General features: G+C 48.8%; 1 protein-coding gene across 1 annotated transcript in view; it reads right to left on the bottom strand.

Annotated features, from left to right (window-relative positions):
- LOC135811919 (mucin-3A-like) overlaps nucleotides 1-15,592 on the bottom strand; it is a 75,405-nt gene that overhangs the window by 34,152 nt on the left and 25,661 nt on the right. Inside the window, exons 5-7 of the mRNA XM_065325184.1 lie at nucleotides 1,296-1,484; nucleotides 712-843; nucleotides 362-532 (exon numbers count right to left, since the gene is read on the bottom strand). Of these exons, the coding sequence (XP_065181256.1) occupies nucleotides 362-532; nucleotides 712-843; nucleotides 1,296-1,484 (492 nt within the window). The remainder of the gene's footprint in view (nucleotides 1-361; nucleotides 533-711; nucleotides 844-1,295; nucleotides 1,485-15,592) is intronic.

Here is a 15,592-nt window from a genome sequence, read left to right as displayed (position 1 = left end):
GCGACAGGCTGTTCATGTGCTCTGAATAGCAGCCGTAAGTCATGCAAGTGTCAAGCCAGTCAGCAGGAAGCGCAAGCTTCCACGTTTAGTGCAGCCAAACAATAAGTGCTGTCTAAATTATTTTGCCCTATTCCCTGCATGAGCCCAATGATAAGAAAGAGACAAACACGATATACCTTTTAAGTTAGACATGATGTGTAGTCTGCGTAGACACATAAAATATAGGTGGCAGAAATACGGTTCATCGCCAACAGATTTTTAGTATGCTCTCCTAGCCATGATTCTTCCAAACATTCTCTAGCTAGATCAACACTGCAGTGGAGAAATTCTTAAAGATAAACCTCAACTACAGAATTCTTACCTGTGCAATTTGGTAGGTTAGACAGGGTCCCGTTCAGCATACATGTAACGTTCCTCCCTTTTTCCGTTGAAGTGTAGTTATCATTGCAAGCCACATACATTGAATTATTCACTTCCAATCTCGGAATATCATCCAAGAGGGAGTTTCCTTCTTGAGCGGGGCAATGGGTTGCTGAAGATGGGAATGGAATAGAAGAAAATAGGTAAAGGCACACTCTGCAGACAGTGAAAAGGAGTTATACAAATGATACTACATAAACTCATGAGACGTTCACCAAAACAGGCGGATATATCAATGTGGAGAAAGGAACGGACTTTTACAGCACCAAACAGTGGTACATAATTACTTACGCACACAGTCCTGAGCAGACCTTGTCCAGATTTCATCAATACTGTTACATGGGCAATTTATGCCTTGTATGTTAGACACAGTGATCCTGGCACAGCTGGTAACACTCGCATTATTGCAAACCATAGAGCAGCCTAGAATGCAGCATATAGAACACAAACAATATTCCAATGAAAATGATTCATCTCTTGATGACAGCTATTCTTACATACCTTTTTTTTGGATTTCCCTGTACTTGGCCTTACTGCCTGACCCGTGCCCTCTCATGAACATTATATAAAATAGCAGAAATAAACCACACACTAACAAGATGAAACACCAATGTGCAACTGGCAGTAACTACAACTGTATGAAAGAAAGAACTGGTCAAACTCATATCAAATTCCACAGAAGCCTCTTAGTGCTCATTGTGTTAATACTGTATGAGATAAACATTGCGATGTCTCTTATAATACTGTACCACCATATTGTTCATCTGACTAATGAGGGAAACCTAAATGAAAATATCAGTATGCTGTGAACAGACTCTGGACGGAATATTTCTTCAGAATTGGAAATTCCTTGGACCACTGGGATACAGACTTACTTTCACACAATGGTGGACTTGGTTGCCACCTTCCATTGCCCTGGCATGTAGACTGGGTTATTTCCATACTATTGTTAGACAGAAAACCTGTTCTGCACTCGATGGGTACTGGGGTACCCGCCGGTTGTCTGCTGAAACCGGGAATAGGTTTGTAATTAAAACCACTGTCAGTGAGATCTGGACATAGTGCTGGGAACAAAGAGGTAAAATACACGGCCATTACTCACAGTAAGTGAAAACCTCACCCAATAAAAGTGCTACGATGGTCCATAAAGATAGAAGCAGACAGTGTTTTAGTGGTCCAATTACAACAAGTGTACATCCAGACCGGTGGCACTTGTCCGTGTTCTGTTGAAAATCATTTTTTCACATATTGAAATTGGGCAAAAATGAATGAAATTTGATGGAAGCTTGAAAAAGAACAACAACCATTGTTGACCGGACAGAAAAATAACAACGTTTAGACAGAAAGAGCATGCGATTATATACAGGACACGTTCCCCACAAAAAAATGAGTCGACAACATCAGAGAAGACCTCCAACCTCTGAATGAGCCGATTCAGGAATGCCTCAACCTCGCCACCAACAAGCAACTCTGGCTAACGATCATTGACAGATGCATGACCCCGTATGATTATTCATGCGGCAATGTGCAACCTGTTCATATTTTTATTATGCACGTTTGAAACGAAGCATGTGATGAGTACTTGGGTACAAGCCAAATAGAGATGACCATCACTATAGTGATAGGTAAGTGCAAAGCTGGGAGGACATCATGGTTTGTTAAGTTATGCCCGCAGGGTGTCCCAAGGGTCATCGATGTGATGGAAGGGGAGCTGATGTGCCTGCAAGACCATCCAGACCTCTTTGCCCTCGTGCTGCCTCGCCAGGAAGCTAGCCTCACCTCACGCAGCTCCTTGTGCACGGGGCCAGCTACAAACAGTATCCCCCCCCTCCCATACCGCCCCAACTTTCTTCAGCGTTCGATCCCATATGGTGTGGCTAATGAATGGATCAGGCTGCCGCAAGACATGTGCCCTGAACCTACCTGTACGCCCTGCCTGCTTGTTCTCCAATCTTTCCAGACGAAAGTCCACCGCCACTTGCTTCAAATTAATTGGCTCTGTGCTAAGGACTCCCTGTGATGCTTTGTCACCCGTCAATGAGCAGCTACCCTCGTCCATCATCCCTTTCTTGTTTTTTTTCTTTTATTTAGTTATTATAAACGTTCTCTTTCTTGTGACTCTCTCTCCTTTCTCACTCGATCTCCCTCCCTTCTTCCCTAGCTGCAGTCCTGTGGATGCCTAGACATGGCTTTGATTCCTAGACCAACGGTCGGATGAGCCTTGCCAACCACGTCCGCACATCGCTCCTAATCTCCTTTGTCTTGTTGTCCATTGGCATTTCAGTTGTTATCTTTTTCTGATTATTAGTAGGGCTGTGTTTGCCAGTAAAAAGAAAGAAAAAGGTGGGGATTCTGAGTAGCCTCAGTAGAAACCACACCGACCAAAAACAGCAGTGTTCAGACCATCCATCGGTGAATCATCATTGGCCTTGTGGCAATGCGCCACGGGTGATGTAAAATATCTCAGTAAAGCTGAAAATCCGCAAAGGTTCACCTTTCTGTGTTCATTGTCGATAGCGCTTACCTTCATGTAAATTACAAAATCTGTACTCAACACAGAATACTTTTGAACAAGAGTACTGTGAACTGTGATCGGCATGCATACCTGACCAGTTAATTAGACTTCAGAATCAAAACACTTTCAAATATTTACCCTTGAACTTTGATACTAGCAACTGTCCATTTAAGGAACTTCAGCAAGCAAGATGTAGCTCATTGTAGGTGTATCCTGCTCATTTCACCACCATGCCCAAGTTTACAAACTTAACGTACCACTGTTGCTAATTTGTATTACGACTATGATTTACGCTTGTCGTTGTATTTGGTTCTTGTCTTGTGGAGTCCAGTGTCTGATGTCATATAATGGTCTAAGTGTACGTGCGAGTATGGTGTGATGTGTGACGTTTATGGTATGTGGTGCATGCAACAGTACGCGTTGTCAGAGTGTGAGGATGTGCTTCCGTCTGTGTGAGAGTGACTGTCAAGTGAATGCTGTACATGCGCAGTGCTAGTTTGGTCTCGGAACGAGAGTCGTGTGTGTGATTCGTCCGTGGTCGGGTTGTCTTGGTCTTGGTCATGTGTTCTGTACGTGTTGGTCCCTGATTGGTCGTCTCGATTTGTCGCCGGTTTATTACTGCTTGTTCTTTGTTGTTTTCGGAGAGTCTTTTCCAGGGAGTCTTTCCGGTCGTCGTTTTGTCCTCACAAAGTTTGTCTCTCTCCTCCTGCGCCCTCACCATTTGTTGATAGAATATAAGTACTGAAGATATAACCAAGAGTTTGCGTTGTTGTGTGGCGGGGGCCAGGGGGAGAAGACTACTTCACCACGGCGTCAGTGGGTCGAATGCACGGGACATGACATATGTCTTATACATGTAATGATGTCCTCAGAGGCAAACGGTTTTAACCTCAACGGTATGGGCCTACCCTGGAATGACCGCAAGAAGCACATTCCTGAATTTCGAGGTGCACCATTCTATTTCAAATCACAACATTGATTCTATTTGACCATTTCTGATAATTTTTACTTTTTGACATTTGTCGGCTCCTTGAAGAGAAAAACACTATGAGCAGGGTGTTCGCTGCCTCGAACCCAGATCCATTTTGAGTGGAAACAGGTTTGTACGGGGTCCGTAGCACAACCGTACTTCACTGTGTTTTCTGCCTTGGCCAGGCAAAATTTTAGCAGCTCAGGACGAGTTGGTTTCTTTGTTGGAAAGAGGAGATGTCTCTGCTGTTGAGACCGTAAGTCCCATTTTCACACGACGAATTTTAGCAATGTTCCGCCCTGCGCAATTAATCTGTATCGATTTCGGCCTGTTCTGGGCCGTTCGCAACGCCGGTGACCATTCCATTGTCTTCAGCGTCGAATAACTACGCAGTGTGTGAGATTGGAGGCTGTACGATGCTGTCTTCTTGTTCTATGAGCGATCGATTTTCTCCCAGATACCAAATGTATGGAGTACATGTACATGTCCATTGTACATGGAGTTGACATGGTTGATGGACTTTGCTGTAGTGCTGTCTATTTGTAGTTTCGCTGAGGTACCACATCAGATAAACCTCTGGTAGCTGTATCTGAAAAGTGGAGAAAGCCATTGTCAAGAACAGATTTCCGGCCCATACTGCGTTTAATATGTACCTGGGAATCTGCACAGAAATGACACTCTGAGAATTTTCAAAATTGCAGCGCGCTAACGCAGTGCAGCTACGCAATGCCGTATGTACCATGTATGGAGTACATTCTCCTCCACATACATGTAGCAAGGGCAATTAACACATTTTTTTTTGAAGAATCCTTTCTTGAACACAATAACATAAAACGAATCATCAGACACAGTAATGATTATACAGAGTCTGTCACTCAATAGGATCACTGCAGGTTCACTGGATGCGTGCCTCCGCCACCACTAGCACAGCAGGGGACTCAGGCACGGAAGGAGCAAACATGCTCCTTGAGCCACGCAGGCACATAGCACCACAACGCACCAGGCCAAACCCAATGCGGCAGCGCAGCAAGGAGATAATCTGCGCGTATGGCTCCTTGCTCTTCTCAGGCAGGAGAGAGGCGATCCGCGTGAAAAGAGCATTGGCATGCTTGCCATAGCCACCAGAGGCAGAAAGCACAACGGGCACGAAGGAGGCATGCTCAACTTCACGTACTCGCTTTTCGTACTCCCCGCGCTTTTCCTGTTCATGGCGTCTGTAGCTAGCAGCGAGGAATGTGGCACGATACGAAGACGCAAAAGGGTTGAACACCCGTACATGAATAAAGATGCGCTCGAATCGGCCATCCCACACACCACTAGCCGCAACGTCCAGCCGAGCTCCTGCGTGACAGCTGTGCGATGGCGAAATGCCTCTCGGGTGACGGGCTGGAGGTGGGGTTCCACTGTCATGTTATGAGCGACCTGCCTTAGAGCTCTGGCGGTGATGTCCCTCACCACGTTATGTAGCAGCGTCGGCAAGCCACCAAACGGGCAAGACAGGGCATGACTCACATTCAGCGGCTTACTGCACATTCAGAGGTTTGGCGGCCGAGGAGGTGTCCAGCCATACCGGAGGCACAGGCTATCCCGGAAATCTCTCTTGGTGAGGGTGAAACCATGGCGGCTGAGGGGGCGGCAGGTCAGCCAGCTAGATGGACCCTTTTCTCAGGGCAGGTCGAGAACAGGGGCAAGCTCCCGACGATCCGAGCGAAGGGCGTCAGCCATAGACTTGAACGCGCTCTGCTTCTCGGGACGAATCGTCAACTTAACGGTCCGGAGCTAAGTCACAGATGACTCCTGCTCCAGCAGGCGAGACATGAGGCTAGCCGTGAAACTTCTAGATGAGATGTATTGTTCAGCCACTGTACAAGCGTCTGCCATACCCAGTCCCGAAGCCGGCAAGGCAGAAAGAGTAGGGAGCGAACAGTTGTCCCAGGTGGTGCCTGACCCGTGATGGCTGGGATGAGCCGACCGCTGATTGCGTGTTCCAGCGGTTCAAGCAGGGACGGCAGCATGGACGAGTTCCTGCAGAGGAAGGACCACTTGTTTTGCAGGCCCTGTGTGAAGGCGGAGTAGGCGGCCTGTGACTGTGATGCAGCGATGGTCGTGAGCTGCGCAACTTCCTCACACCAGGTGTCGACCTTGGACTGGACACATTTTTCTACAAACTGATCCGTACCCAAAGGTGCTCCAAGGTGGCGGCATCCATCACACGTGACCTGCACATAGGTACCCTCGAACGTCTCGAGAGCAGCTGCGTACCTTGTGGGCTTGACCAGGAGAAGTAACTTCTGGGCGTTGCAGTGGTAGCCATACCCGGGACCGTGGCTTTTTTATTTTTATATATGGGCCTCAACCAGCGAAAACAGCCCTTAGGGTCAAATTTTTCAAAATTCCTTTTTGGTTAGAAATTTGTTGAAAAACATCAACTGAAGGACCTCAGCCAAGAAAAAGTTCAATATTCTGATTCGAAACGGGTGTATACACCAATATACAAGGTGTACTCCAAATTGGTGCAATGTATGTATACGATGTATGTGTACAATAAATATTCAGCATTCGAAGGTGGGTAGGCAGCTTGAATACCTTTGAAATAGTGCAGTAAGCAGCTAGAATGACAAAGAATAACTGAAGAGTGCGGAGACATGATCGACTTATTATTTTGCAGCTGCATCCTGCGTGGAGTCATTCCGCAATGTCTTCCATTTCTTCCTCCGCAGCTGACGACACGACGTCGCTGGCGTCACTAGCCCCAGACTCAGAATTTATCTCAGGTGATGCCTCCTCATCTTCCGACTCTCACGAGTCATCGACCACCTTAAGCCGCAACGCAGCAGGAGATGACGGCTGCGATTCGGCCTTGCTGTTGACATCGATGTCGGAAACAAAGAACGTTTCATCCTCACTCTGAACTTCAGCGGCTACTTCAGCATCCACTCCCCACCAGGCTCGAGCTAGCTGTACACTATGACTTCCGTGTGTGCTCTGTGAACAGCTCTGGAATCAAGATCAAGGAACACTCGAGTCGCCATTCGACACCACTTCAACTAACTAACTTCAAATAAATTCAAGCAAGGAGTTCAAGAAGAACTGACGTTCAACGATTTTTTGATCGCGCTGCGAACAGCGCGATCAAAAAATCGTTGAACGTCACAAATCGACCTTTTTCTTGAAAAAATTACGAAACCTCTAAGGGTCGTTTTCGGTGATTGCGGCTCATATACTATGTGCACATCCCTACAAAGTTATAGGGGTAATAAAAGAGACAAAGACAACAAAGGAGTAGTAGGTGCTACAAGAGCTGTGCTGGTCAGGCGCAGTGCACTCCTCCGACCATTTCGGTGTCGGAATCAACATGGACTGTGCGGGCCAAGGGGGCATACTATGAATGATAGACTTATGGAAGCATCTGAGAATGCAACAGAAATGAGAAAGAGAAGATCAGAAATTACACAAATGCAAAATTAATAATATAGGTTGATCATGCTTCAGCTTACGTAGGTCCCTGACAGAGAGAGAGAGAGAGAGAGAGAGAGAGAGAGAGAGAGAGAGAGAGAGAGAGAGAGAGAGAGAGAGAGAGAGAGAGATAGAGAGAGAGAGAGAGAGAGAGAGAGAGAGAGAGAGAGAGAGAGAGAGAGAGAGAGAGAGAGAGAGAGAGAGAGAGAGAGAGAGAGAGAGAGAGAGAGAGAGAGAGAGAGAGAGAGAGGAGAGAGACAGAGAGAGACAGAGAGAAAGAGAGAGACAGAGACAGAGAGAGACAGAGAGAGAGAGAGACAGAGAGAGAGACAGAGTGAGAGAGAGAGAGAGAAAGAAAGAGACAGAGAGAGAGAGACAGAGAGAGAGAGAGAGAGAGAGAGACAGAGAGACAGAGAGAGAGAGAGAGAGAGAGACAGAGAAAGAGAGAGAGAATTATCGGTGGCGCTAGTTGTTGTCCGTTGCTCAAAGCCAGTGCTTGTGGCGCAAGTGCCTGTGGACATTCACTTTGAATGCCTGCATTTTCTTAACCTGGAGGTTGGCGAGCATCTCTGCTGGGAGGCTGTTCCACACTTCCACGAGGCAGAGGGGAAATGACCGGCGGATGTAGTTAGGGGCACTGTGTGGGAGGTCAAGCTTCAGGTAGGCAGGGTGGCGGCTGGCGTCGAGCTGGCGTCTAGTCTTGGGGTGAGGCCGTGGTGGTTCCGGAGGTGGAAGCATTGCGGTGAGTTGCGCTGGGCCATCAGTGGAGCGTAGCTTGTACAGGTACGTGAGGCCAGCAACCGAGTGGCGTAGACTGAGGGAGTCCAGGAGGGTGCCTGGGCCGATGATGTCCAGAGCCCTCCTCTGGACTCGATCTAGGTGATCGAGATGGGTCTGGCAGGCGCCCATCCAGACCAATGGGACATACTCCTGGACTGGGCTTACGAAACCTTTGTACATTGCCAGGCGGCCGCCCCAAGGCAGGACGTGGGCAGCTCGTCGGAGAAGGCCCAGTCGTTGGCTTGCACGGACTGCGACATTGTGGAGGTGGTTGCGGAATGACAGCTTGACATCAAATGAGACTCCCAGGAGTCTAATGGTCTCAGTCTTTGCAACTGGGGTACCTCCAAACGTTACAGGGTCGAGCGCTGGGGTTTCTGATCTCGTGCTGATCACCAGTTGCTGCGATTTCTGTGGCTTGAAGCGGATGCGCCACGATTCTCCCCACAGGTAGAGGCGGTCGAGGGCCCCCTGGAGCCTGTGTCCGGGGTTTGCAGGGTCGTCAGTTGGTAGCAGGAGATGGTACAGTGGGGTATCATCGGCGTACGTGCTCAGCTTAGTGCCTGGTGTTAGGCACTGGTCGATGTCACAGACATAAAGGAGGAAGAGCGTGGGGCCAAGTATGCTACCTTGTGGCACACCAGCTGTGATTGCAAGCGGTGTTATGCTTGCCCGTGTATAACCGCTTTGAGCTGGCGATTCGAGAGGTAATTCGTGAGCCACTGCAATAATTTCCCTCCAAGGCCGATTTGTGCGGCCTTGTGGATCACCCCTGCATGTGACACACGGTCAAATGCACTGGCGATATCCACTGCTATCACCTGGGCATGGCCCCCAGCAGCAACTGTGCGGACCCATTCATTGTGCAGCGCCGTGAGGATATCAGTAGTGCCCCGGTTTGGACGGAAACCATACTGGGTGTCAGGAAGTACGGAGTGTATCTCCAAGTAGTTGGTGATTTGACTGTTGACAATAGCCTCCATGACCTTGGATAAAACGGATAAGAGAGAGACTGGGCGATAGTTGGCTGGTGCTGACCGCACGGCCTTCTTGTAGACAGGGACAACGTGTGCTAGCTTCTAGATTGTTGGTTGGACACCATGGCGATAACAAAGCGAGAACAATTGCGCGACAATGGATGACAGTTCAATGGAACAATGCTTCAAGACTTGAGCTGGTATCCCGTCTGGGCCCGTTGCTTTGGAGGTATCCAACTTGGCCAGGCGGCGACGAACCTTTGGAACCCGGAAGCGAATGTTGGGTAGAGCCTTGTACGCAGGGTGTTGCATGTCAGGTAGATCTTCGGGACGTAGATCCGTTTGACCGAGGCTGCATTTGTTGGCAAAATATCGTGCAAAGTAGTTAGCTTTGTCCTTGCTTGAGTGATACTCTGTTCCGTCGTTATCAATCAGCAGGGGTATGTTTGATGATCGGGAGATTCCTGCTGCTTTCTTAGCATTACACCACCACTGCTTGTCACTGAGGGACCGGGAGCTTAGTTGCCGCCGAACACGTCGTCACTGGCAGTGCGGGCTGACTGCAAGGTGTGAGCAGCATTGCCGACGGAGGCAATAAAGAAGGCCTTCAGGACATTATTGGCAAGGTTCCTCCTCCATGCCTTTCAACATCTCTCCTTGGCCTCGACAGCGGAGCTGCATTCTGGTGTCCACCAAGACGGGTCGGATGGCCGGGTAACGAGTACTTTGGAGGGAATATACTGCTCCATTCCGCAAAGAACGGCAGCAGTCACTCTTTCGCACGATTTATTGGGGTCATCGGATAGCACTCAGGTATAATAAGGTGATCATGTGTGTACAAAACTTGTATTGGTAATAACTTTGGCATCCATCAATATTTTTCAACCAAATTTTCTGTGTCGATACATTGGGTTAGTTTTCATCGATTTCCGATATCAAATTTCAAATAGGAGCCGAATGACGTCATCAGTGCTACTTTTTATGTTCAGATTTCAACCCAAAACGCGGAGAAAACGAAAAATAGTAAGGCCACAAATCCCGGTGGATTGGGTAGCCTTTGGGCCCTAAATAAAGGATATTGGTGGATATTGTACATAGATAACAACATTTCGCTGGAAACCAGTGTCGATTTGTTTTACCATACGCACTGTACACATTTAGTATACAAAGCTGTCGTACCTCGGGGTCTGCTCAGACTCACCACCGCCAAGAACGGGTGTTTAGCATTGATATCCAGCACATTCCCGCTTGCTGGGATGTACAGCTACCCAGTGCAACAGCTCTCATTCGCCAAAGACATTCCCCACGCTCCGCGTTTATGGAGGAAGCTGTCATTGCTGTTTCAAAATAGCCGACATTGTCTCCTACACACAAATGACTGTACTGTACTGTACAATGTAGTGCATCACACTAGCTGTACTGTAGATCAACCGACCCGTGCACGCATGCACTTGAGTAGGACACTTGACTCCCACGCACGATCGCGCTGGTCACAACTGAGTCTGTACGCGACTGTGCTCGTGTTGTTGTGTCTTGCAAGTGCACTCTGTACTAGCTGTACAGAAACAAGGCAAGTGCAGTTTTCAGTGCATGGACTCGGCTACAGTACTAAAACATTTTGTGGAACAGACAAACCTTCTTTACGATCTTGGTCATTTTTCTCAATCGACTCTGTACTTCAAGCTAGATGTGTCCCGTGGGGTATTGCCCAACTAGAACTGGAGTCCTCACATGCCCCAGGTCGCGCCGAGCTAATCACTTTTATCAGCAGAACTCCTGATCGCGACTCAACACATTTATTCTGTCCCATGTCATTCCCGCTGCGAGTGGGGAGCTTCATGCGCCCACGATAAAAAAGAACGTCATAATCTTTGAATCCTTCCCCAGAGAAAGCTACTCGAGCTCAAAACGTCACAGGACAATGGCCATGATAATGATTCTCGTGCAGATCGCGATGTGACTCGCCTGCAATCCTCCAAGCTCCAAGTACAAAGTGCTGCCAAAACAGACTGGAAAGAATTTTTCAAAAACAAGATTTAGAAAAAAAGCTGACCGCTCGAGTGCGGCGAACACGGCCAAACGCCATGTTTTCCTTGGTAACATGACGTCAGCCGCATTATCACCATGGCGAGTTGCAGCGCTGATCTTGAAGTACAGCGGCACCAGAAAAGTGTCCTTATTCTACCTGAGCAGTGAAGGCCAGTCTAGCCTACGGAAATGTGCCCTCAGCCGGTTCCAGTCGGCATAGGTATAGCGCCAAACCTTGCGGAAGGTGGTAGGTTCCCGCCTCCGGTCTACTGCTTGGAAGTTAGAGACCACTACAGCGTGATCGGACCGACCGCGGGGAGCATGGATTGAAGTGGACACTGCGGTGGAAAAATCAGATAGGATTAGGTCCAATGTGTTTGATCCCCTAGTGGCATGTGGCACATGCTTGGCGAGTTGGTGGGTTGCGCATAGCACCTCAAGTGACTCTCCAGCAGGAGTTGTCTTAGTGCTCTGCAGTTATCCAGCGTTATGCACATTGAAATCTCCCGCCAGAATTAGGTTTGACCCCAGGTGCCGGACATTGTCGAGAACACTGTCCAGGTACTCCATGAGAGAAGTGTCAGTCTCGGCACATGATCCTGGTCGGTAGATATCACCAAGGACAGTGCGGGGCCCGTCGTTCGTGGACACTGACGCCCACAGCACCTCCTGTGAGCCGCAAGCGACATGGGTGAGCTGAGTTTTTTTTTTTTTTTTACTAATTACACAACCTACTCGTCAGAAGGGGAGAAGACAACAGAGTATACAATGACAAAACAGCAGGGAGAGTAGGGGCTGCAAAGCAAGCCTGTGCTGGTGAGGCAAGCCCACAACACCGACCTATGGTCTCGGCGTTAACGCGAGCTTGCGAACCATAGCCTAAAAGTAGGGGGTGATTTAGTGCGATAAAGACAAGAGAAGGTGAGGAAGAATGGATGAGGAGAGAGAGAAAGAGAGAGAGAGAAAGAGAGTGAGTGATTGAGAGAGAGAGAGAGGGGGGATGGGGGTGCAGAGAGAACAAGAAGAGAGAAAAATAAATTAAAAGGCAGTTCAGATGCAGTGAACATCATGCAATGCTTGGGGGGGGGGGGAGCTTCAGGATGGAAATAGTTCGGAACTGTTAGAGGGAGTCTGTGGCCCAAAGCCACTGGCTTCGGCGAAGATGGTAGTGGACGTTCGCTTTGAAGGATTGTAGGCCCTTAGGAGATGGTGGTTTGGTGAAGAGGGAGGATGGCAGCGCGTTCCAGGTGTTAATGATGTTGTATGGAAAGGAGCGTCTTAGGTAGTTAGGAGCGCCTGGAGGGAGAACATTTTCCAGTTGGAAGGGGTGTGAAGCAGACTGTTGGCATTGTCTCCGGGTTACAGGTGCGGCGTGGTGGACGACGAGAGGGGGGACCATGGATCTCAGCAGAGGAGGACCTGGTTGGCCCAGTAGCTTGTAGACGAAAGTCAGTGCTGCCACTGTCCGTCGGGCCTCTAGGCTCTGTAGCAAGATGTTGGGTCCGAGGATGTGGAGGGCACGCCTCTGCACTCTGTTAAGGTGTTCAAGGTTAGTGGGAGCAGCTCCCATCCAGACAAGGGGAGCGTACTAGAGCAGGGGCCGGACGAAGCCGTGATACACGGCCAGCATGCCACGGCAGTCCAGAACACGAGCAGCTCTACGTAGGAGGCCAAGACGTGAGTTTGCCCTGGCAGCAACTGACCGGAGATGGGCGGAAAAGGATAGCTTGGAGTCAACCATAACTCCGAGGAGCTTGAGGTGTGGCTGTTGTGGGATGACCTCCCCTCCAAAGTTTATTCCGGGGACAGGCCAAGGCTGCTGTCGATGGCAGGAGATTCGTAGGAGCTGCGACTTGGATGGTTCAAACTTAACATGCCACTTTGTTCCCCATGCATGTAACGCATTAACGGAAGCTTGAAGACTGTCAGCTTGGTGTATGGCATCATCGCGTGTATTGACGCAGGCATACAGCGTGGTGTCGTCTGCAAATGTTCCCATTTCAGACCCTGGAGCCAGGCAGCTATCAGCATCATTTACATACACTAGGAACAGGGACGGTCCAAGAATGCTGCCTTGTGGCACTCCTGCAGAGATCGGATAGCGATCGGAGCTCTTGCCGCCGATGACCACTTCCAGCGAACGACCTGTTAAGTAGTCTCTAAGCCAGAGTAACCGAGAGCTCTGATTTAGCCCAAATAGCTACACCCCCTCCTGCCTCATTTCGGTCTTTGCGAACTACTGTGTATCCAGGTACAAGTGTATCAGAGTCCAGAGCGCTCTGTCCATACTTCGTTTCCGTCACTACTGCGACATCAATGTTGTGTTTACGGACTGCGTAATGCAGCTCGCCAATTTTGTTGGACATAATGAAGGCATTGGTGAGGAGAATACGAAGGGGTTTGGCCATTTTAGTGAGATTTCTTAGGCGGCAGTCATCTCAGTGGTGGCGGCTGCATTGGCAGTTGGGGTTGTTCGCCTGAACTGCCGTTGCCTGTCTCCGAATCATCAGGAACTATGTCAGTGCCAGAGTCCATGGCTTCACCAGTACCGCTACCGCCAGGAGGCTCCCAGTTTGGTCCGTCAGAGGTGGTTGTTGTTGCCAGGGATCCCTCAGAGGCCAAGTTGCTGGTGGGGTGACCCTGTTGTGTGTTGCTGTCATCCTTGCTGTTGCCGCGGGGATTCTTGTCGTTGCCCTGGGAGCGGGTGACAAGATTGTCCCACCATTGGCGGACATGCGTTATCTTCCAACCGGCTGCAGCATCGTCCGCATACCAGCCCTGTTTCGAATCAGGTACTGCAACTTTCTTGATTAGCGGGAGGACTCCAAGCGCGTATATGGGCTTGGCCAGAGGGTCACCCTGGGTGGTACCCTCGCACAATTGCAAGCACTCTCCATCAACCAATAGGCGGGATGTTTGGCGGTAGGTATTGATTACAGCTGGCGCTATAGAGGGACAGAGGTGACGGATGTTCCGTAGGCAGGCTTCACGGTTAAGCCGGTTGAAAGCGTTCGAAGCATCGGCGAGATATATGGCATCCGCATTCTCCTCACGGTAGACATCTTGCATCGCATGGATGGCAGCTTCAATGCCGCACTCCTGACCGGCACACAGTTGAAGGGTGCCCGCTGCATCTTGTATATCTCCCCCGAACTGTCTGTTGATTGGGCGAATCTTACGAATGAATTACATGTAACTTGCGACGCCAATTGCCCGGTAGTGCTGCACACGCTGTATATGACTGGAAACAGGTTGTCCTTCTAAAGCTGATAATCAGCAGGACTGCTTCTGGCTTGGCCTAGCTGAAGCTTACATCTTGCTGCAATGGTGCAGCATAACTGTTAATTGGCTGCATGCATCCTGTCCTGCGGCGCAACATGCCCAGGTGCGGGTGCCGTCTGGGGCGAGCGCATAGGATATTTTCATAGATGCTTCATCTACATGGGGTAGATAACTGTAATCTCCTCCTGGTGATGTATTTTCGTAGTAACCGTACTCCAGTCAGCTTCAGCCTGTGAAAGGTTACATCTTTCGCATCCATTCCGACTAATTTGTATGCGTTGCTATGGTGGTTGCTATGGGCGTAATTTAAATTTGGCTTGATGGAATACCAAAAGTATTGGTCAAGTGATGGAAGCTCCTTATTGGCTATCATCTGTGAAAATTTGAAAGACCCTGAACGAAAATGATTTTCACCTTTTTCTAGTTGGTTTTGAATTTCCCGGTTTTGTGCCCCGGGCCTGCATCAAAATTGTTCCAGCAAAAGTGCCAACAAGAGCACTTCAAAAGACCATAACATTTGAACGTCTGGTCGGATTTAGGCAAACCTGATATATTTCCTGGCTAGTTTATCCTACTCCTTCCAATGAGACAAAATCGAAGGGATCGGAACAACTTTCAAAAACGTCAGAACACCCAACTATGAGCTCATGCTCGTGAAGGAAATACATAGTTGTCCAACACCTTACACCAGGAAAGCAGCTTCAAGACAATCTTGGGAAGCGAGGAATCGATTCCACAACCGTATCTTATTGACATTCACTCCAAGGAAATCAAATTAATGATGCAGAAATTCGCTCCACACGACACCGACACTCATTGTTTGTCCGTGAAGTGGAGAAATTCAGGTCAAGGATATTCATCTGGTGAAAGAGCGTAACGTGTTCATTATGTTTTTAGCCGTATACTCTCTATTGCCCAGACTCAGATTTGATGGGGTCTGAGTGACGAGTATTCTCTTCATAAACCCGCAAAGGGTTGACCATTTCCGGGTTTATGATGAGTATAGTCTTTTCTCATCTAGGCAATGGAGAGTTCACGCTTCGCGTCTTTTCAACTTCGAACGTGAGAAAAACATGCTTTAAACTGCATTGTGGAAGCCTCGGAGTTGCTTGAGCTGAATTCTGAGCGTCTCTGCTACCATCTACATGTAAGTCGGTATTTCGA

This window comes from Sycon ciliatum, chromosome 3 (assembly GCF_964019385.1).
Source record: "Sycon ciliatum chromosome 3, ocSycCili1.1, whole genome shotgun sequence".
Taxonomy (NCBI): domain Eukaryota; kingdom Metazoa; phylum Porifera; class Calcarea; order Leucosolenida; family Sycettidae; genus Sycon; species Sycon ciliatum.
Note: the sequence above shows the minus strand (reverse complement) of the source record. Positions and strands in the feature narration are given on the sequence as shown.